The sequence below is a fragment of the Marmota monax genome, unplaced genomic scaffold (genome assembly GCF_021218885.2).
Source record: "Marmota monax isolate L192 unplaced genomic scaffold, Marmota_monax_Labrador192_F-V1.1 WCK01_AAM20220418_F8-fsc00152, whole genome shotgun sequence".
In the NCBI taxonomy this organism is placed as follows: domain Eukaryota; kingdom Metazoa; phylum Chordata; class Mammalia; order Rodentia; family Sciuridae; genus Marmota; species Marmota monax.
The window spans coordinates 3263661-3286582 of NW_026694348.1; the positions used below are offsets into that span (position 1 = coordinate 3263661).

Consider the following 22922-nt stretch of genomic DNA (forward strand, 5'->3'; position numbering starts at 1 on the left):
GTTCTTAGTTACTCTCCTTATATCAAAGAAGACATTTGGCATTTGTTTTTTAGGGATTGGCTAGCTTCACTTAGCATAATCTGCTCTAATGCCATCCATTTCCCTGTAAATTCTATGATCTTGTCATTTTTTAATGCAGAGTAATACTCCATTGTGTATAAATGCCACATTATTTTAATCCATTCGTCTATTGAAGGGTATCTAGGTTGGTTCCACAGTCTTGCTATTGTGAATTGTGCTGCTATGAACATCGATGTAGCAGTGTCCCTGTAGCATGCTCTTTTTAGGTCTTTAGGGAATAGACCGAGAAGGGGAATAGCTGGGTCAAATGGTGGTTCCATTCCCAGCTTTCCAAGGAATCTCCATACTGCTTTCCAAATTGGCTGCACCAATTTGCAGTCCCACCAGCAATGTACAAGTGTCCCCTTTTCCCCACATCCTCGCCAGCACTTGTTGTTGTTTGACTTCATGATGGCTGCCAATCTTACTGGAGTGAGATGGTATCTTAGGGTGGTTTTGATTTGCATTTCTCTGAGTGCTAGAGATGGTGAGCATTTTTTCATGTACTTGTTGATTGACTGTATGTCCTCCTCTGAGAAGTGTCTGTTCAGGTCCTTGGCCCATTTGTTGATTGGGTTGTTTGTTCTCTTATTGTCTAATTTTTTGAGTTCTTTGTATACTCTGGATATTAGGGCTCTATCTGAAGTGTGAGGAGTAAAGATTTGTTCCCAGGATGTAGGCTCTCTATTTACCTCTCTTATTGTTTCTTTTGCTGAGAAAAAACTTTTTAGTTTGAGTAAGTCCCATTTGTTGATTCTAGTTATTAACTTTTGTGCTATGGGTGTCCTATTGAGGAATTTGGAGCCCGACCCCACAATATGTAGATCGTAGCCAACTTTTTCTTCTATCAGACGGCGTGTCTCTGATTTGATATCAAGCTCCTTGATCCATTTTGAATTAACTTTTGTGCATGGCGAGAGAAAGGGATTCAGTTTCATTTTGTTGCATATGGATTTCCAGTTTTCCCAGCACCATTTGTTGAAGATGCTATCCTTCCTCCATTGCATGCTTTTAGCCCCTTTATCAAATATAAGGTAGTTGTAGTTTTGTGGATTGGTTTCTGTGTCCTCTATTCTGTACCATTGGTCCACCCGCCTGTTTTGGTACCAGTACCATGCTGTTTTTGTTACTATTGCTCTGTAGTATAGTTTGAAGTCTGGTATCGCTATACCGCCTGATTCACACTTCCTGCTTAGCATTGTTTTTGCTATTCTGGGTCTTTTATTTTTCCATATGAATTTCATGATTGCTTTCTCTATTTCTACAAGAAATGTCGTTGGGATTTTGATTGGCATTGCATTAAACCTATAGAGAACTTTTGGTAATATTGCCATTTTGATGATGTTAGTTCTGCCTATCCATGAGCAGGGTATATTTTTCCATCTTCTAAGATCTTCTTCTATTTCTCTCTTTAGGGTTCTGTAGTTTTCATTGTATAAGTCTTTCACCTCTTTTGTTAGGTTGATTCCCAAGTATTTTATTTTTTTTTGAAGATATTGTGAATGGAGTGGTTGTCCTCATTTCCATTTCAGAGGATTTGTCGCTGATATACAGGAATGCCTTTGATTTATGCGTGTTGATTTTACATCCTGCCACTTTGCTGAATTCATTTATTAGCTCTAATAGTTTCTTTGTAGACCCTTTTGGGTCTGCTAGGTATAGAATCATGTCATCTGCAAATAGTGATAATTTAAGTTCTTCTTTTCCAATTTTGATGCCTTTAATTTCTTTCGTCTGTCTAATTGCTCTGGCCAGTGTTTCGAGAACTATGTTGAAGAGAAGTGGAGAGAGAGGGCATCCCTGTCTTGTTCCAGATTTTAGAGGGAATGCCTTCAGTTTTTCTCCATTCAGAATGATGCTAGCCTGAGGCTTAGCATAGATTGCTTTTACAATATTGAGGTATGTTCCTGTTATCCCTAGTTTTTCTAGAGTTTTGAACATAAAGGGATGCTGTACTTTGTCGAATGCTTTTTCCGCATCTATCGAGATGATCATATGGTTCTTATTTTTAAGTCTATTGATGTGGTGAATAACATTTATTGATTTCTGTATATTGAACCAGCCTTGCATCCCAGGGATGAATCCTACTTGATCATGGTGCACAATTTTTTTGATATGTTTTTGTATCCGATTCGCCATAATTTTATTGAGGATTTTTGCATCTAGGTTCATTAGAGATATTGGTCTGAAGTTTTCTTTCTTTGAAGTGTCTTTGTCTGGTTTAGGTATCAGGGTGATGTTGGCCTCGTAGAATGAATTTGGAAGTTCTCCCTCTTTTTCTATTTCCTGAAGTAGCTTGAAAAGTATTGGTATTATTTCCTCTTTAAAGGTTTTGTAAAACTCTGCTGTGTACCCATCCGGTCCTGGGCTTTTCTTAGTTGGTAGTCTTTTTATGGTTTCTTCTATTTCCTCAATTGATATTGGTCTGTTTAGGTTGTCTATATCCTCCTGACTCAATCTGGGCAGATCATATGACTTAAGAAATTTATCGATGCCTTCACTATCTTCTAATTTATTGGAGTATAAGGATTCAAAATAATTTTTGATTATCTTCTGTATATCTGAGGTGTCTGTTGTGATATTGCCTTTTTCATCCCGTATGCTAGTAATTTGAGTTCTCTCTCTTCTTCTCTTCGCTAGCATGGCTAAGGGTCTGTCGATTTTGTTTATTTTTTCAAAGAACCAACTTTTAGTTTTGTCAATTTTTTCAATTGTTTCTTTTGTTTCGATTTCATTAATTTCAGCTCTGATTTTAATTATTTCTTGCCTTCTACTTCTTTTGCTGTTGTTTTGCTCTTTTTCTAGGATTTTGAGATGAAGTATGAGATCATTTATTTGTTGGTTTTTTCTTTTTTTAAGGAATGAACTCCAAGCAATGAATTTTCCTCTTCGAACTGCTTTCAATGTGTCCCATAGATTCCGATATGTTGTGTCAGTGTTTTCATTAATCTCTAAGAATTTTTTAATTTCCTCCTTGATGTCTTCTATAGCCCATTGATCATTCAGTAACCTATTGTTCATTCTCCAAGTGATGTATTCTTTTTCCTTCCTTCTTTTATCGTTGATTTTCAGTTCCATTCCATTATGATCAGATAGGATGCATGGTATTATCTCTACTCCTTTGTATTGTCTAAGAGTTTCCCTGTGACATAATATATGATCTATTTTTGAGAAGGATCCATGTGCTGCTGAGAAAGAAGTGTAACTGCTTGATGTTGGGTGGTATATTCTATATATGTCAATTAAGTCTAGGTTATTAATTGTGTTATTGAGTTCTATAGTTTCCTTATTCAACTTTTGTTTGGAAGATCTGTCCAGTGGCGAGAGAGGTGTGTTGAAGTCTCCCATGATTATTGTATGGTGGTCTATTAGACTCTTGAACTTGAGAAGAGTTTGTTTGATGAACATAGCTGCACCATTGTTTGGGGCATATATATTTATGATTGTTATGTCTTGTTGGTGTATGGTTCCCTTAAGCAGTATGTAGTGTCCCTCTTTATCCCTTTTGTTAATCTAGTTCTTCAAGTCTTCGTCTTCATTGTTATCTCCTTCGAGTTACCTTGCTTGACCAGTTTATACAAATATGTGGTTGATTTTCTTTATCTCCCTAAATACACTAGACTCTAAGCTCAGTGAGAACAAACACCTTGTCTATCTTATAGTGCTTGGCAGATAGTAGGATACATGACACAAATGAATATTCATTTTACCTGTCATGTCTTTGCCATTTCTGAAATGTTTTGTTCTCTTGGTTTGCAGGACTGAATTGTTCAGTAAATATGTGTGTGTTGTTCTCTTCCTCCCGCAAAATTAGATACACCTAGAAGGCAGGGGCTTTTTTTTCTCTTCTATGATGAAAATACCAAGTCCCAGATTCTTTCATAAGAGCATTCAGCAGATGCAGTAGAAAGTAATACATTTTATTTTAAAGCAGTGAAACTAGTACAATTTATCTTAAAATTCTTAGAATTAAACATATATATATTGGCATGAAACTTGTTGTCTGGCTCAACAACAAATTAATTAATCCACACTAAAGAAAAATTGAGGGTCTGAACTTGTAGCTCAGTGGTAAAGCACTTGCCTCATACATATGAGGCACTGGGTTCTATTTCTAGCACCACATATAAATAAGCAAATAAAATAAAAGTACATCAACAACTAAAAATATTTTTTAAAAAAGAAAGAAAAATTCTATTTTATTTCAGTCTTGCAAAAAAATTGGTATTCTTGATTTTAAAAAGTATCTAGGCTATATTTTACGAAGACCATCTGTTGACACAAATTAGAAGCAAATAATTGGCATTCTTAAATACAGGTTTAAATAGAAGCTCAGTACATGGACCAAATTTTGAAAAGCAAGATAATATCACCAAATCAAGTACCTTTTCTTGTGAATGTTTCTCTTTCACTATGAACATACTCATTTTTATGTAGTTTTTATAGCTTCAAATTTTGAAGTCAATCATGAAAGCCAAATTAACGTGTATGCTTATGTTCATAGGCAAACAGTTGTCTTTGCTGTCACTTTGCCATGTTGTATAGTTGTTACTTCTTACCTTTATTTAAGTGGAAAATTGCTGTGGGGAGGGATCGTGTACAGTAGAATGGACAAAGAAAAATGTGGGAGAATATGCAATACATATGAATCTCACATAGGAGTACTAGTGAATGTAAATGTATAAATTCATTTATAAGTTCAAAAATGGGAAAAACTAATATATAGAAGTGGAAGTCAGAACATGGTTACATTTTTGGGGAGATGGTTATGACTGGAAAAAGGCATAGGGAGGTTCTGGGTACTGACCATATTCTACATGTTGTTCTAAGCAGTGATTACTTGGGTGAGTTAACTTCATTAAAAAACTGAATGATTTGTGTATTTTATGTATGTTATGTTTCAATTTTTCAGTAGTCTTTATTTTAAAATCCCTATTATCTTAAATTTAGCTAAGGTCTTTTTCATCTTGTGAAAATTAACTGCCTTGAACCTAAATGTCTCTCTTTTTTTCTGTTAAATTTGTGTTATTTGTTTTATCTTATACTTTAACATATTTAGATCTTTTGATTCTTCACTTTTGGTCAATGCATTGACTATCCAGCTTCGTGTCATCCATACATTTAGTAAGCAGATCTTTTATGTCTCTACTTAAAAAGAACTAATCACTAATCGTCCCACCTTCGCACTGCTTTGTGCTAACTTAATTTACATGGTGTATGCTTTGAATGTCCCCACCAAAACTCATGCTGACATTTAATACCCATTGTGAGATATTAAGAGAGTAGAAACTTAATCCAACTGTGGCATTTGGTGGTAGGACCTTTGAGAGATAATTAAGGTTAAACAAGGTCATGAAAATGAAGAATTAATCCAACAGTCCTGTGACTTTGGAGACAAGGAAGAAAGACCTGAGCTAGAGTGATCTGTCTTGCCATGTGATATCCTGTGCTACCTTGTGATTTTACAGAAAGCTGCCACCAGGAAAAAGAGTCATCAGATATAGCCCTTTACTCTTTCACCCTCTAGAACCATCATCAAGATAACTTTTTTATAAAATTTTCAGTCTCAGGTATTTTGTTACAGTAATAGAAAATAGACTAAGACATTTAGTCATTCAGCCAGACCTGCTAAAATTTGCTGCTGAGCATAATCTATTTCTGTCAAACTGAGTTATCATTCAACATGGAATTTTCTGTCACCTATAAAGATATGCTCAAAGTGAAGCTTGCAACAATCCAATTTGCTTTTGGACCCTACTGTTTGCAATCTCCTTGTTTATGAATAATACTTCCCCACATACATAAAACTTGAATTTATGATTGCCAAGGTGGTTCTTTTGTTTTGACACTAGGCCAGTACCATTGACAATAATAAAGAAAGAAAGCTTTTGAGAACTTTATTGTGTGTATGCCTGACCACAAAAGGAAGAAGCTGTTAGTGGGCATAAACACAGATGGTGTGATTACCTCAAATTGGTTGGCATAGAACCAGCATTCAAAGAGTCTGCATGTGACCCTCAGTTTTTAAGTCAATGATATGACTTAGTTTTTTGAAAGACTTTTTTTAAAGGAACTCATTATTGACTGTGCGGAGTTCAGATGTGCTATGTCTGCTTTATTTCCCTAATCTGCAATTTTAATAAGCTGTATTGAAAAGGAAATGGAATTCCATGGTACAATTTGTTTTTTGTGTATCTGTGCTTAATCTTGTTGATCACAGCACATTTTTGAGGTACGAACTAGTAATCTGCTGAGTAATCCATTCTAGAATTTTGTTTAAAATTGTATCAATTTTCCTATTGACAAACAAGATAGAATTTAATATAATTGAGTTGCATAGAATTGAAAAAACAACTGCATTCACTTTGCCATCTTTTAACATTTTACTGTCATCTACTCCAACTAGTGATTTTGTCTTTGTCACATTCTCGCTTGAAAAACAGCCCTTTTTTTCCCCCCTTGAGCATTTTTTTACCCTAAAACTCATTTCTGGAACTATATATAGGAAAGTAAAAACACCTATCCTAGAATAAAGGAAGAGACCCAACCTTAACCCTCATGGAACTTACAGAACCCTAACCCTCAATAGATTGTATGAAGCAGTAAGTACAGGCAAAATTCTTAGGAAAATATACATATAAATTAGGGTAATCACATTACTTGTAAAAGTATTCAAAAACATCATCTTAAAGCAGTACATAAAACTTGAATTTGTAAGATTCCTTCAACAAGATTACATTATCACTGTGGACACAATCTGCAAGACAAATTAGTAAAGGTGAGATACAGTTGAATCTTTCTCAGATATATTAGAGAACAAGGAAAACTTATAATACTCTGGGAATATAATCTTATACCAGCAATGTCTAAAGCCAAAAATATCTTGTTTCTCCACTAAACTTAGTATAAAGTAAGTAAATGAATATGATAAATTTGTTACCAGTGTTTGAGAAAACACTATTTCTGTATTAAGTCAGATTCTTAAAAATTATTTTAGTCCTGAAGCTGCAACTAAATGGTAGAGCACCTGCTTAGTATGTGTGAGGTCCTGTGTTCATTCCCAGCAACGCGCCCACGCACACACACATACACACACACACAAGCACACACATAAATAAAGGTGGAAATGTAATAACAATTAATATTTTGATAAATGTTAGGTTTATTCTTGTATTCTCTTTCATGAGTTAGTTTTTATGGCAAATAAAGGATATAATTACTACCAGACCAAAAGTATTCCATCATGTGCCTGTAAAATAGTGATCCCTGTTTTAAGTACATACCTGAAAAATGAATTTTAATTAGAGTTTTACCATATCCAAGAAAGAAAAGCCATGTATTTATTATAGTTGCAGGATAATTAATATATATGCTGGTATACATCATTGCTTTACTGTGAGGATATATTAGTTTTTACTATAAGCAGAAATTGATTCTTTGTCCTTTATTTCATCTGTCACTAAATAGTTCTGACCAAAAAGAAGAAAAAAACAAAACACTTCTACAGGCTTTTGAAGAAAAGTAAATTCTTATAATGTCAGACTAATAGTATGAGAATCATCTTCTGGGGAAAGAGATGCATGGTTTGTTAGTCATGCTACCTAGATATCTCAGATTTTTTTAATTCTTTGTATGATTTATTTGAATTAGACACAATGTAGTAATATGTCCCATACTTGTAGAATTTCTATCTGTTCTGTTTTCTAATTTAAAAAATTTATGAAAGGTTCTTAACTCCAAAGATATAATTAATGTATAAGACTGTTATAATCTCTATTGAATAAAATGTTAATCACCAGACTGAAAATTGCCCTAAGTCAAAATTTAAATAGCAAAATGCATTTCCCCTTAGAAACTTTACACATCTGTCAATTGACACTCCCTAACCCTCAGTCCTCACAAAAGGTACTATAAACCTAAGGGTTGGAAAAATCAGAAGTTATTAATGAGTTATCTCTCTTAATTATGGTATGTGTGGCCTCTTTTAAAATGTAAGTATCCTTTGTTTTTCCTGTTAATTTGTTTATTGAATAAACACATGTTGACATTCTGTTCTCCCTAGAGGGGATAAAAATATCAGTCATAATCTTGTCCTAAAGTTCTGATATAAATTCATTCCTTTTGTAAATAACATCTAAAATCCTTACTTAGCTATATACACAGCTATCGGTTTTGTAAAATGAAGTCAGCACTATTTATAAAAAAGCTACATATGGTGCAATTGTTTGCTTTCAAAAGGTAATATTTGTTGTTATACTGCAGCAGCCAATTTTCTGCAATACAAAGATAAATGTTGCAAATTATAGGGAAAGGAAAAAAGCAGTCTAGAGTGTTTATTTAGTATACTACCTCAGATTTTTTTTTTTTTTTAGGGATTAGAGATTCAGGCAACAGTAGTAGTACATTAGATAATGAGGTTGTATTTTTTTTTCCATACAGTTCTGAATCATTACTATTTCACTTCTTACCTCCATTCTTTTCCCTCTTGTTTCTATCAGCTACATTTCCACACAATCTTAGGGAAAATTAACCTAATTTTTTAGAGCTGTTGTCTTACAAAAGATACTGGGGGGGGGGGGAATTTTACACCCAAAAGCAAGATATGAATGAAGCAAGATAACCTAGAAAGTAGAGACAGACTAGAGGAATAATTTCAGAAATGACAGTGATAACAGAGATTAGCCTGTGTACGAGTGTAGAATATGAAAGGGACAGAAGTGGAGGAAAGAGATTGCCTGGAATAAAAGATTAATTAGGCATGAACATATAAGTTGAAAACATACTCCCATAGTTATTATTAAATAAAAAATAAAGATGTCTCTCACAATACTGAACAAACAAGTAATTCTACCTATGTGGCAGAAAGATACTTTGGTGATAGTCCTTGAGTTCTTGATATGAATTAAAGTCTCCCTTTTATTGGGGGAGTGCAAAGAGGGAAACATATCCATCTTCATAATGATATTTTGGACAATAGCCTCAGAATGCTTACCTTTACATATTTGCTGTCTTCTTAACAGGTCAACTCGAGGAGATAATGAAGGCCATGACCAAAATTAGTTTTTCAGAGGGGCTGGGGATATAGCTCAGTTGGTAGAGTGCTTGCCTCACATACACAAGGCCCTGGGTTCAATCCCCAGGCCTGTGCACTCCCCACCCGAGCCCACCCCAAACAAATTAGTTTTTCAGTCAATTCTGTTTGCTCTTTGCCTGCAATGCCTGGTTCCTTCATTTCTCCATATGTGCTTCACACTATGGGTTGAATTGCCTTTCTTTTCTCCATTTCTCTCCTCTCCCCACCCCACCCCCTTTACATTCTGTATTTATTTTTCTCTTGGTTTGGTCAGCTTTTAAGACAATATAGACAGAAAGTTTCCATGGTATTGATTTTATAAATGCCAGTTTGTGAATTTAGATGTCACCACAAAGGATTTACTCTACAAGAAGTTAAGGAACATTATATAACAATCATATTTCAAATTCCTAAAATATCCTTTTATTATAGCACTCTCCTGATCAAAAAATATAGGATTTGAGACCTTAGTTGAGCATTCATTCAGTATTCATCCCTCATTCTTCCAATCAGACTGCAATATTTTCTAAATATTTCTGAGAAAACCAACATTTTCATGCCAGGTTGTTGTAGAGGGTTTTGGTACATCTGTAATCAGTACAATCTCAAATAGAATTAATTAGCTTAGAGAAATAAATGTGCTTTCTTCTGCTTTACCAAGTTTTTTAAATTAGTGTATCCCTTTATTGAAAAGACTTATACAGTATCATTATTTCTAGTTTAAAATTAATTCAGATTATCACACAGTATTTGTCATGCCTATAAAACAAACTAAAAGCATTCAAATATTAATAAAAGTTTAAAATATCCTTTTTATTTTCATGTAAGCTACCTGGTTAGCTATCCATTTTACTGTACAGTATCATGAGTATCAGGTCAGTTCATTAACCAGCATTCACTAGTATATTCTAAATACTGAGATTTAGATTGTTCAAAAATTGGACAAATGTGATTAGTAACAGTTTTCAAGTTACGTTAAAATAATTCTCTTTTTTTATTGACTTCACTTTTCTTATCCTCCATAATCTCACAAAGATTATAGGTTATTTGGAATAAGAACAGTAATAGCAATGGTGGTTATTATTGAACATTTCTTCTCTTTGCTGAACACTTAACATACATTCTCATTTTATCAGAACTCAATCTAAGAAAGCTGTTGAACACCTTCATTAATAGGTTTGCTGTCTAAACTGTTGACACCTAGAATGCATAAAATTTGCTTTTTTTCCCCCAAAAAAAGTTTGGGATGTGAATTTTCTTGTATGTTTGTTTTCATTTTCCTTCCTCTTATAACTTCTTTAGTTATTATTGGAATTGACTTAATTCTAAGCAAGCATTTTAATTCCTCTGAACCCATGGCTCAGTTACTTTATCTGTTAAATGGAAGTAATAATTACACCACTTCACAGGGTGACTATGAAGATTAAACTGTGTAAAAAATGCATAGTCAGAACAGTTTCTAACACATAAACATAGCATAATGGTTTTTTTTAATTTTTATTATTTTTGGTTACAACTTTCTGTGATATACATATAAAATATTTTAAAAGATCATTGAATAAGCATAAGGAAGAACTATGATTATCCTCTCTAGTATGCATGCAAAGTTTGGAAACTTTTATGTTACTTAAGGAGGAGTATCACTTTCAAAGAATGTCTCTATTGTGTGTTATATAGATTCACCAAGAAAGTAGGCATCAGCCAGTTCTTTAATTGCTATAAATTTACTGTATCATTAACAGAATTAGTTGCTGCAGTCTGGCTGGGCACAATTCAGGAGCCACTTGTCAAAAGAAACGAACTTTATTTTTAGAACATACACCACACCACATAGCTCCTCTGGAAAAAACCCTCAGAGCCCAACTGCCACCACCGGCTTCCCACAAGCCTCTCCACCTCCCGCACTCCTCGTGCTCTTGAGGCTGATTGGCTGGGTCTAGTGAGGGGAGCCAAAAAAAGTCCCCCAATGAGCAACTCCATGGTCTGAAAGGGCAGGGAAACAGCCCAATGAGCATCACCGCAGAGGAGCCAATCAGTTGGCAGCTAGAAGTTTGCTGGGGCCGCTGTGAGCCAATCATCAGCTGGCAGCTAGAAGTTTGCTGGGGCCCCTTCGGCTGTGGCTCTCAACAATTAGTGATTGTTTTTAGGTCATTCTAAAATATATTTTATGAATGGATAAAAAAAATGTGGCATTTATACACCATGGAGTATTACGCAGCACTAAAAAATGACAAAATCATAGAATTTGCAGGGAAATGGATGGCACTAGAGCAGATTATGCTTAGTGAAGCTAGCCAATCCCTAAAAAACAAATACCAAATGTCTTCTTTGATATAATGAGAGCAACTAAGAACAGAGCAGGGAGGAAGAGCAGGAAGAAAAGATTAACATTAAACAGATACATGAGGTGGGATGGAAAGGGAGAGAAATGGGAAATTGCATGGTAATGGAGGGAGACCCTCATTGTTATACAAAATTACATATAAGAGGTTGTGGGGGGAATGGGAAAATAAACAAGGAGAGATATGAATTACAGTGGATGGGGTAGAGAGAGAAGATGGGAGGGGAGGGAGGGGGGATGGTAGAGGATAGGAAAGGTAGCAGAATACAACAGTTACTAATAGGGCATTATGTAAAAATGTGGATGTGTAACCGATGTGATTCTGCAATCTGTATTTGGGGTAAAATTGGGAGTTCATAACCAACTTGAATCTAATGTATGAAATATGATATGTCAAGAGCTTTATAATGTTTTGAACAACCAATAAAAAAAATAAATAAAATAAAATATATTTTACTTCTATACTGTTGTGGGTGATATGAAAAAACAAACTGTCACTTCTAGCTAGTTGTTACAGGCACCTCATATTGTGTTGTGTATGTATTGGATTACTAATGTCTTAAGATAAATAACTGCCTCTTTATGTGTTTACACATATGAAGTTTATTTCTTTCCATAAAGATGAAGGAAGTTCATGTATTTCATTTACATTTAGTATATCTACAGATACATTATATCTTACAGAATTGCTTTGGATAGTGTAAGACCTATAAATAAGGAAGCAAGTAAAATTTTAAAAGGGTTTATGTCACTGTCTTTAAGAACAAATGTCTTATGGTCAGTCAGTCATTTATTATATAAACATGGAATCCATTAAGTATCTCAGCTAATGTGCTTCCTAATTGTTATGTAAGAGACACTTTCACACTTAAAAAGCTGAAATGACTTGTCTTATTTAAGAGAGGTAAGGTCATTGGACATGTGTTGACTTCTCTATACAGTATTAATTAATAAATGTTGGATTAAGATTAAGAAAAGTTTGGAAAAATTAAGAAAGCTTTATATTCTAATTTTGATGCACATATTATTATATATGCTTAATGAATTAAAATTCTGGAAATGTTTACATGATTCTTTGTGTACCTGTTTAAGTTCAGATACCTGGTCACCTTCATTTTTCACCTCAGTTGTTTGGGATTCAGAATTTTTTTAATCCCATATGATTGTTACAGTAAAATTTGTCACATACCATAACAACTTATTTGTAGAAAACTCATAGACAGGTTTTGTTTTGTTTTGTTTTGTTTTTTTAACTCCTTAACTATAAAGGACTGGGGATGTAGCTCAGGGGTAAAGTGCCCCTGGGTTCACTAAGAACTTCTTTAAATTTCTGATATCTAACTCCAATCCAACAGATTAAGGAATGATATTCCCATTATGCATACTAAATAGGCATTGATTGAACTGGTTGTAGGCTGTTGTATGTTTGCCACATACAAAGAAAGATTCTTAAAAATTTAAATGTGCTACAAAGGTCTTTTATTTATTTTTTGTTTTTGTAGTGCTGGAGATTGAACTCAGGATTTTGTGCAAGCTGGGCAAGTGCTCTACCTCTCTACATCCCCAACCTTTTTTTTTTTTTTGAAATGAGGATCTCACCATACTGCTCACACTGGTCTTGAATTCCTGGCTCAGATGATCAGATCCTCTTGCCACGGTGCCTCAGTAGCTGGGACTATAAGTGTGCACCACTGCCACTAGCTGAAAGTCTTTTTATTTTTAATCATTTTAATTGTTTTATTTGAAAGTTTGAAGAAAAAAAAAAGCTCTCTCTTGCATCATGTACTAACATGCAGCATGCAGCATTCACAGCTGACTAGGTATCATTTTTGTGTATTAATGTTTATAAGGGATGATTGATTTTAATTTCTTACTGCCAGTTATTCAAGAGCCAAATATATTTTAATTATTTTGGTAGGAAATAGATAAGAGTGTTTTGTTCTGCTGAGTATATTTCTTACATATGCATTTTTTTTTTGAGATTTGTGAGTCTCTTCACTAATAATAGATTATCCAGTTTTTATTATGTCACTAATACTGAAAACTAATCTTGGGGCTTAGCACTTGCCTAGCATACATGTGGCCCTGGGTTCAGGCCCCAGTACCACAAAACAAAACTAAACTCAGGGTGTGGAAGTTATTGATATAGTGCTCTTAAATCAATTTTGAGAAAAGAGCATTTGAAACCTCAAGGATGGGTGATTCTAACATTTTTTAGATGTGTACTGTCAAACTGTTCAAATACACTACAATTCACAGTGAGTCTAAGGCAGAGATCCATTTGAATGATATTACCTGCCTTGCTATTTTAGGACCTTTGTTATGTGATCCACTGATTCATGGCACATATTCCAAATACTTCTTTTTTGGGGTCTCCATGGAAAAGTATTTTAAGAAGAATGTGTTTCTTATTTCTCAGTGATCTTTCCTCAATAAAATCACAGTACCATTTATTAATCTCCTGATTTTAAAACAAAATTTTCAATGGAAAGCTATATGTAAACCAGAGGCTATCATTGAACAATGATATTTAGGTTGGGGGTATGGCTCAGTGATCAAGAGCTTGCCTAGTATGTGTAAGGCCCTAGGTTCAATCCTCAGTACTGCAGATATAGTTATATTTTTAAATGGTTATTTTGCAGGGGGTTACTGGAGATTGAACTCAGGGTACTCAACCACTAAGCCACATCCCCAGCCCTTTTTTGACAGGGTCTCACTGAGTTGCTTAGTGCCTCACTGTTGCTGAGGTTGGCTTTGTTGAGGTCCTCCTGCCTCAGCCTCCCAAGCCATTGGGATTTACAGGTATGTGCCACTGCACCCTAATAAATGGTTATTTTTAACATCATTATCAGAACTAGTTTTCACCTTGGAAATGTATGTTTACTTTAAAACATTTTTCTAAATTATGTATAGAATCAGTTTGTTGAAAAAAGTTTTATTAAAGTATTTTCATCTCTGTACTAAACTAAAACTCTACGTGATCTCTGTCTCCTTACAAAACTACTTTTTATCTGTATATGAAGTGTTGTCTACAACCTTAAGCAAGGGTGTTCATAAAGAGAACATATTTAAAAATCAGGTAATATGATTAGTGTATGAACACATTCATCCTCAAATAATCTTGTACTTAGAGGAGGTGAAGGGGGCGGGGGGGCAGAGGATTGACTGGATACCTGCTGAGTACCAGGCATAGTATGAGAATTGTGTGCTTCAGTCTTCACAGCCATTAGGTGGAAAGCTGTTACTTTCCCCTGTTCACAGATAAGGAAAATGAACTTCCAAGATGCTAAATGATTCATCTAAAATCAAGGATGCCAACTCAAGTCCAGTTGACTCCCAATCCCAGGTACTCTTTCCAGAATCCAAATCTTGGAACTAAAGTGAGTCTTAAAATTAATCTAGTTTAAGTCTCTTATTTTATTAGGAGATAGAGTCTTGGAGTAGAAAAGTGACTCATCTAAGATTAGTCACTATTTATTCTTTTTTGCTATAGTTAACATAAAGAATTGCTAGCTGTTTTACTATTAATTAACTTATTTTATTTATGTGATACTGGGGATTGGACCCAGAGGTGCTTTAACACTGACTTACATCCCCATCCTTTTTTTTTTTTTTATTTTTGAGATAGGGTCTCATTGAGGCTGGCCTCAAACTTCAGATCTTGCCTCAGCTTCCTGTGTCGCTGGGATTACAGCATGTGCACCACACCTGATTTCTAAAATAATTTTTAAGGAGGGGTAATTTTGTAAAGTAGAAAAATAGCACAGTTTCAATTTAAGGTGCTTTTTTAAATAATGAAGCAACTAGTAAATATATATTCATGTTGTATTAATATCTATTGGTGCTGTAACAAACTACCACAGACTTGGTAGCTTTAAACAGTATGAATTTATTATCTTATAGGTCTGAAAGTCAGAAGACTAAAATCAGGATGTTAGTATGGCTGAGTTCTTTTGGTGGGCTTCAGGAAAAAATTCATTTTCTTGCTTTTTCCAGCTTCTAGAGGCCAAATGTATTCCTTGGCTCATGGCTTCTTCCTCACATCACTTATCACATCCCTATTACCGACTTTAATCCTCCTACCTGTCTTATAAGGACTTTTGTGATTATATTGGGCCAACCCAAATAATTCAAGAAAATCATTTAATCTCAAAATCCTGAATTTAATCATAAGTTCCTTTTACCATATGAGGTAACATTCACAGGTGCTAAGGATTCAAATGTGAACATTTGGAGGGAGGGGCATCATTCTGCCATTGCATATATATATATATATATATATATATATATATATATATATATATATATATATGCATGTCTGGTGGTTTTGTATATCACATGTAAATTAAAACCTTTCTTATCCAGAGTCATCTGGCAATTAGCCAGTCTAGATAAATAAGTTTTCTATATTTCCATATTGAAATCTTGTTTTTAAAATTTCCTTATTTATAGAAAATGATTTTAAAAATTATCTCTTCCTTCTACTTAAGGAATAATGACTATTAAACTGTGCTTCAAATATAGCTATAAATGCAAATGTGGGTGGAGATTATTTGATACATAGAACTCAGTGGATAAAACTCCTATAAAACTGGAATTTGCTTTGCAGGCTTTTTTTCCTTTTCTTTTCTTTTTTATTATTTGCTTCTTTGTGAGGAATATAAAGTGAAGGAGGTACAACTGCTGAGTCTGCCATGCAAGATAATGTGATGGGCTTTCTGGTAAATTGAGTCAGAGATCAGAGCAGTCTTGATGTGTGGCGGGGAGTGCTTTCTTAGACTCTAAAATTCTCTTTCTGCGAGTTGCAAATCCTTTGCTGTTTATCTGTATTCAAAACAGCATTTCTGATTTCTAAGTGACTAGTGTCTAACTACTGCAAACAGTCACTTATCAGTTTGCATGTATTTTCTCTCATTTCCTGTAGGTTTGTTGCTACGGTCTGAAAGAGAATGCTGGCTGTTTCAAAAGCTTTTATGAGTGAGTTTGCCTTGATTGTGGAATATGACGAATCCCACATTGTATGTATGTTATGTATTTTGCAATACTGGGGATTGAACCAGGCCTCACTCATGCAAGGCAAGAGATTTGTTTATATTGGAGTTTATGGCACATATTGAGTACCTACTAAATATTTACTATATTATCAGTTTAATTTTTATGAAATTTCTGGTGAAATAATAATCTGTAGGAAAATTTGATAAAGTAGCATAGGGCCGAAAAATGTTCAAAATATTTTCTGCTTCCTCAGATAGTCTCCCCAGTTTTCCAGCTTTTGCTGTTAAGTTGTACTCTTTTATCTAAAAACTATGTTACAACCCTTCAGGGATGTACTTGTCTGTTTGAGCACTAACCTATGGTAGATTCACATTTGCTCCACAAACAGTGGGCTCTTTCTGTATGGGCACTGCACTGGACATCAGTAGAAAGAAAATACTTTTATGACTAAATCACAGTGTCGTGAGGAGGTCCCATGGCAAGTGTGATGGTAGAAGTAGTAGTATGATGAAGGAACCCTGAAGAGGTGTAGCCTATTACAGTAGGTAAATATATTTTTTAAAACTCTGGGATCATGAATTTTTCCACCTTTGAAAGATAGTTACGGGAATCTAAAGCATTAGAACGTGTAGGAACAGTCCATGTGCCTATTAGTTATTAATTCAATAACACCTATCAGAATAGAAATTGACCAACTTCACCAAAGCAGATCCTTTTCTTTAGCATTATAAAACATTCAAGTATAAAACACTGTCTATCCAAAACATTCACAGAATTATTTGCAAACTCATGCTTATTATTTTTTGTCCAGCTATTCCTGTTTCCATGTTTATGAAATGTCCCCACTTTTAAAACACTACTAAGTAGAGTCAACACTTAAAAAAGGAAAGGAAGGGAAGGGAAGGGAGGAGAAAGGAAAAGGGAAGAAAGGAAGGGAATCTTTAATTAGAAAATGGGAAAAGACAGGTCAAACTACAGAGTTTAGCCAGATAGCACATAAAGCACATGAAAAGCTGTTCGGTGTTGTTAGCAGTTGGGGAAATGGCAAATTAAATCCACAGTGAGGAATCACTGTATCCTATCAGAATGGCTAGAATAAAATGTGGCAGTACGGCATATGCTGGCAAGGATGCAGAGAAATTGGATCATATTGATAATGGTAGTATAAAATGATTTAGTCACTCTGGGAAAAGATATGACAGTTTCTTATAAAACTAAATATGAGCTTTCCATATGACCCAGCAGTTACATACACTCTTGAGCATTTATTCAAGAGGCATAAAAAACCTAGGTTCATGCAAAAACACAGAAATGCTCATTGCAGCTTTATTTTTGATAAAAACTGGAAATCATCCTGTAGTATTGCAATTTCTAAAGAGAAATATACGGATGTGGTAAATTATTTAATCAATCATGCCTAGGTAATGAAGTCTGTATTATAAACCCTAAAATACACCCAGCAACTCTGGAGGCTGAGGCAGGAAGATCTCCAAGTTCAAAGCCAGCCTCAGCAACATAAAAGACCCTAGTAATTTCCTGTGTCTCAAAAAGGTAGGGGGTGGTGATGGGTAATATTGCTCAGTGGTTAGGTATCCCTGGGTTCAATCCCTGGTACCCAAAAAAAGAAGAAAATCTAAAATGTAGGGTTCAAGGAGCTTCTGACTTACTGACTTCCTGAAAGTCGGTGTACCCCAGGAGAGCACAGAAGCTCCACTCTCCCCTGTATTTTTACCCTGTATGTCTCTCCTGTCTTGCTTTTCATCCATATCCTTTGTAATATCCTTCATAACAAATCAGTAAAGCACTTATTTGTGTTCTATAAGATGCTGTAGCAAATGTTGGATCCAACAAGGGAGTCATGTAAACCCCATTTATAGGCAGTAGATCTGAAGTTCTGGAGGCCCAGAGTTGAGATTGGCATCTGAAACTGCAGGCAGTCTTGTTGAACAGTGCCTTTAATGTGTGGGATCCTACTCTGACTCAAACTCCAAGTTGATAGTTGTCAGAATTGAATTAACTCAGCTAGTGTCAGAAAATTTGTTGTTAGCGGTAAACTTTGCCCCGTATTTGGTCACAGAAGTGTTTTATGTTGAATGTGAGAGTAGGAAAAACAGTTTGGTTTTTCATATCTCATTGAAATGCAGATGTCCTTCAGTGGGTAAATGGTTAAACTGGTGCATCCATACCGGGGACTATTGGGCAATAAAAAGGAATAGATTATTGACAAAGAACAGTGGGTAGCTCTCAAGAGAATTATGCTGAGTAAAAGGAGCCAATTTCAAGGGTTACAAAATATAGAATTCCATTTCTAAAGCATTCTTGCAGTGTGCATTATAAAGATAAGAAACAGAGTTGTGGTTGGTTGCCAGGAATTAAAGAAGTAAGAAAAAATGATAATTGTGGCTATCAAAATGTAACACTATAAGGGTATTTTTGATGGAACTGTTCTGTATCTTGACAGTATTGAGGGATAACACAAACACATAGTCAGGTAGCATAGAACTAAATAATCGTGTGCGTAAGTGTATACAAAACTGGTAAAATCTAGGAAATGTCAGTGGACTGTATTAATGTTGGTTTTCTGCACTATACTATATTTATACAAAATGTTGCTAATGAGGGCAGTCGAGTAAGGATATAGGTGTTTTCTCTGTATTAGTTCTTATAATGGTATCGTAATTATTCCAAAATTTAAAAAAAAAAACAAAAAAACAGGCATAGAAGCTGAGTACTAGAACACTAACTTTTTGGATCAACAAAATTGTGTGCAAATTCTGGCTGTATCCCTTACCACCCTTGCCACCCTTGAGCCAGTTCTTTAACCTCTCTGTGCCTCAGTTTCTTCATTTTTAAAAGTGTATACAATAAAACTTTACTCATGAAGTTATTTTAAGGATTCGCTCAATAAATAATATCTGATAGTTTTTTATATATATAGGAAAAGATAGACAGAGACAGACATTGATGGACCTTCATTTTATTTATTTATTTATTTGTTTCTTTGTTTATTTGTGTTTCTGGAAATCAAACCCAGGTCCTCACATGTGCTAGGTGAGTGCTCTACTACTGAGCCACAACCCCAGCCCTATCAGAGAGGTTTTTAAAATACTGTTACATAAATATAAACCTCTCATCATTTATGTTGGATAATAAAAATATTTTTCTTTCTTTTAACACTTACAATAGGAAGCAGTCTGACTTCTCTGTGGAAGTTTTTTAATTATTAGGTATTTCCTTTTTCATTAAATTCTGTTCATGTCTTTATTTCTTCTTCCTTGAAGTTTACTGTTAACTCTTCTATTTTTCCAAGTTGTCTTTCTTCCTTTCCTAATATATACATTAGAAACTGTAGATAACCTCTTTTTTCTTGCTGTCTTGACTAAAGTCACAAATTTTGATATTGGCAACACAACATTTTCATTGTCAGTTGGCTATAAATCACTTATTTTTTTTTCTTGATCAAAGAATTATTTACAAATTGTTTTTCAGTTTCCACACATATCTGGGATCTTTTGTGTGTGGATTGATTACATTATGATCTTAATATCAATTATTTGAAGTATCTTAATCTTTCTTTAAGGCTTATATGTATGAATATGTATTCTTTAATTGTTGAATGTAGGTTTAATCTACACTCAGTCCCTTGATTTTGCTTATTTGCTTGTTCAAGTCTTCAGATCCTTCATACTTTTTGATCTAGTTGACCTACTAGTTACTGTAGTGAAAATGTTCCTCTGTGATTGAAGATATGTTATTTTCTCTTTATAATTTTGCCAGTTTTTGCTTTGTATATTTTGGGATATATTGTAAAGTGCAACAGATTCCTGATAAATGGTTCAACTTATTATCATTTAGTGACTCTCTATTCCTAAAGGTACTTTTTGCCTTAAACATATATTTGTAGTCATTTAAACTCTTTTTAGTTAGTGGTTTTCCTATTATGTTTGTCCATGGTTTTCAATTCTTAGGGAAAGCTAGACATGTTGGCTCATGCCTTTAATCCCATCTAATTGGGAGGCTGAGGCAGGAAGATTGCAAGTTTGAGGCAATTCAGCAAGATCCCATCTCAAAAAAATAAATAAATAAATAAATCCAGGCACAGTGGTACATACCTGTAATCCCAGCATCTAGGGGGAGGCTAAGGCAAGAAAATTGCAAGTTGAAGCTCAGTCTCAGCAACTTAGCAAGCCTAAGCAACATAGCAAGACCCTGTGTCCAAAAAAAAAAAAAAAAAAGAGGCTGGGGATGTGGCTCAGTGGTTAAGCACTCCTGGGTTCAATCCCTGGTGCCTAAAAAGTAAAACGTTAGGGAGACATTTTTTTCCCCAACTTAGAGCCCATGTTTTCTCTGACAAGTTTCTTTGCTGTCTCCATCCTTTACTTACTGAAAAACTGTATGTCCTAATTTGCATAAAGAATCTCAGTTCAAATCTCTTGCTACATACAGGCCTAAGATTTCAGGTTTTTCCTCCAAGAGGGCATCACAATGCAAACCTTCATTTTATTAAGATTGACTACCATCCTTCACTCTCTGCCTTTCTACCCCACACCCTACCAGCACTCAGCTGGTACTATAATTTTTGGCCGCTAGGGATTCCCCTGGTAGATTGAGCTATGCATTTTAAAGAATGTTGGTTATATTCTCTTCGATATTTCTAGCATTTGAGGTGTATATCTGCGGGGAGATGTCAAGGTTATTTGGCCTGGCATGATGTCTTAAAGGCAGCTCTTTTTTTTTTTTTTTTTTTGAGGATATAAAGAAATAAGTTTAATCCATTCACAAAAGTTAAAAATGATTAATACAAGAGAGAATTATACTATTTGCTAAAAGGATTATCAAAGTTATAGCCTTAAAGGCAGCTCTTGAGTCTTAATCTAGCCTGAGAATACTGCTGTGTTGTTCAACAACTGTTGATTTCTGAGATTTGACATCATATAAATTATATAAAATCCTGGTGTTTGGATGCTGGATTTCCTGTTGGGGTGTTAACACCTACAAGGATCTGTCATGTCTTTTGATTTGGGGTTGTTTGTTTGTTTGCTTGCTTGCTTGGTTTTCTTGGTCCATAACCATATTGAACTTAAGGGTACTAGAAGACTGGTCTTTAGAACACCAAGATTTTTTTTTAATATTTCAACTTATCAATTTGATAAGTTGAAATATAATATTTATAATCATAATAGTAGTGAATAGCATAAAGTCTTGATGATGCTTATAAAAGGCTCAGATAGCCAAAAGTGGTTTAGACTATTTTCAGTTGAAATTATTTTTAAAGATGGTATAACATTCAAAATTATAAGGAAAGTATAGTGGTAATCTTGCTATCAAAAGTAGGCTATACTAATATTACATTCAAAGTATAGAGTTCAATAAGGAAAAGTTTGTAAATTATAACTATAACTACTATAATAATTTAAGTAAAATAGTAAATTACAACTATAACACATACTTCTGTAATCTAGGCAATTATTTACATACATGCCCTAGTTCATGTTTTAAAGTCATGTTATTGAATAACATTTATTTTCATCGTATTAGTTATTCTCATGCTTTTTGGTGTTTGAGTGTTATAAATGTACAAAATCCTAGAATTCCTGCTTGAAGGAATGGATTTGTTCTTCCATGTTTATGAATAAACTCTACTTTTACATGTTTATTATATTTTAGTAATAAAAACTTCTTCAGTGAAGAAATGTGAAATAATTTAATAAAATAATTGGAATCCAACAAAAGTTTTCTTTGAAATTTTTTGAAGGCTGGAGTTACATTTCACTTCATGAACATTCTTATAACTGCATCGAGTGTAAATTCAGTCCTCAGAACATTACTTAAATAATAGGACTCTTCATCAGAAGTAGAATATCCTGATTTTGTTGCTGGCATTTTCTGTACCCTGGATGACAGATTATGAATGTTGATTTTTTTGTTTATTGATTGAGTATTCTTGTGTGTATCTAAGGAAAATCAAGGTAGATTTTAACCAGTGTCTTGGACTATTTTGTTTAATAAAAGATGTGTCTACTTAAATAACAACTTTACATTTTCTTCTAGGTTACCTTCCGAACAAGAATCTATCACTGTAATATTAACAGCCAAGGTGTGATCTGTCTGGACATCCTGAAAGACAACTGGAGTCCAGCCCTAACCATCTCTAAAGTTCTTCTCTCCATCTGCTCACTTCTTACAGATTGCAACCCTGGTAAGAAACTTTACATTAGTTTTGAATAGGCACTTTTCAAGACTTAAATACCCAACCTTGGAACTTGTTTACTGCTACTAATGCCACTACTTCTACTGTTATAGTCATTGATTTTAAGTTTACATAATATATAACTAATTTTTTTTAAGTTGAGTCTTCTCATTTTTCTTTTTAAGATCTATAATTGACCCAAAAGGAAAAAGGATAGTGTGATAAAAAGTCATGAAAAAAATCATTTTAGAGGAGAAAGTGCA

At 34.3% G+C, this 22922-nt stretch overlaps 1 protein-coding gene across 2 annotated transcripts in view; it reads left to right on the top strand.

Annotated features, from left to right (window-relative positions):
* Window positions 1-22922, top strand: part of Ube2e2 (ubiquitin conjugating enzyme E2 E2) — a 311450-nt gene that overhangs the window by 248531 nt on the left and 39997 nt on the right. For both annotated transcript variants that reach the window (XM_046467736.2, XM_046467737.2), the window contains exon 5: window positions 22521-22668. In XM_046467736.2, coding sequence (XP_046323692.1) covers window positions 22521-22668 — 148 coding nt within the window. The remainder of the gene's footprint in view (window positions 1-22520; window positions 22669-22922) is intronic.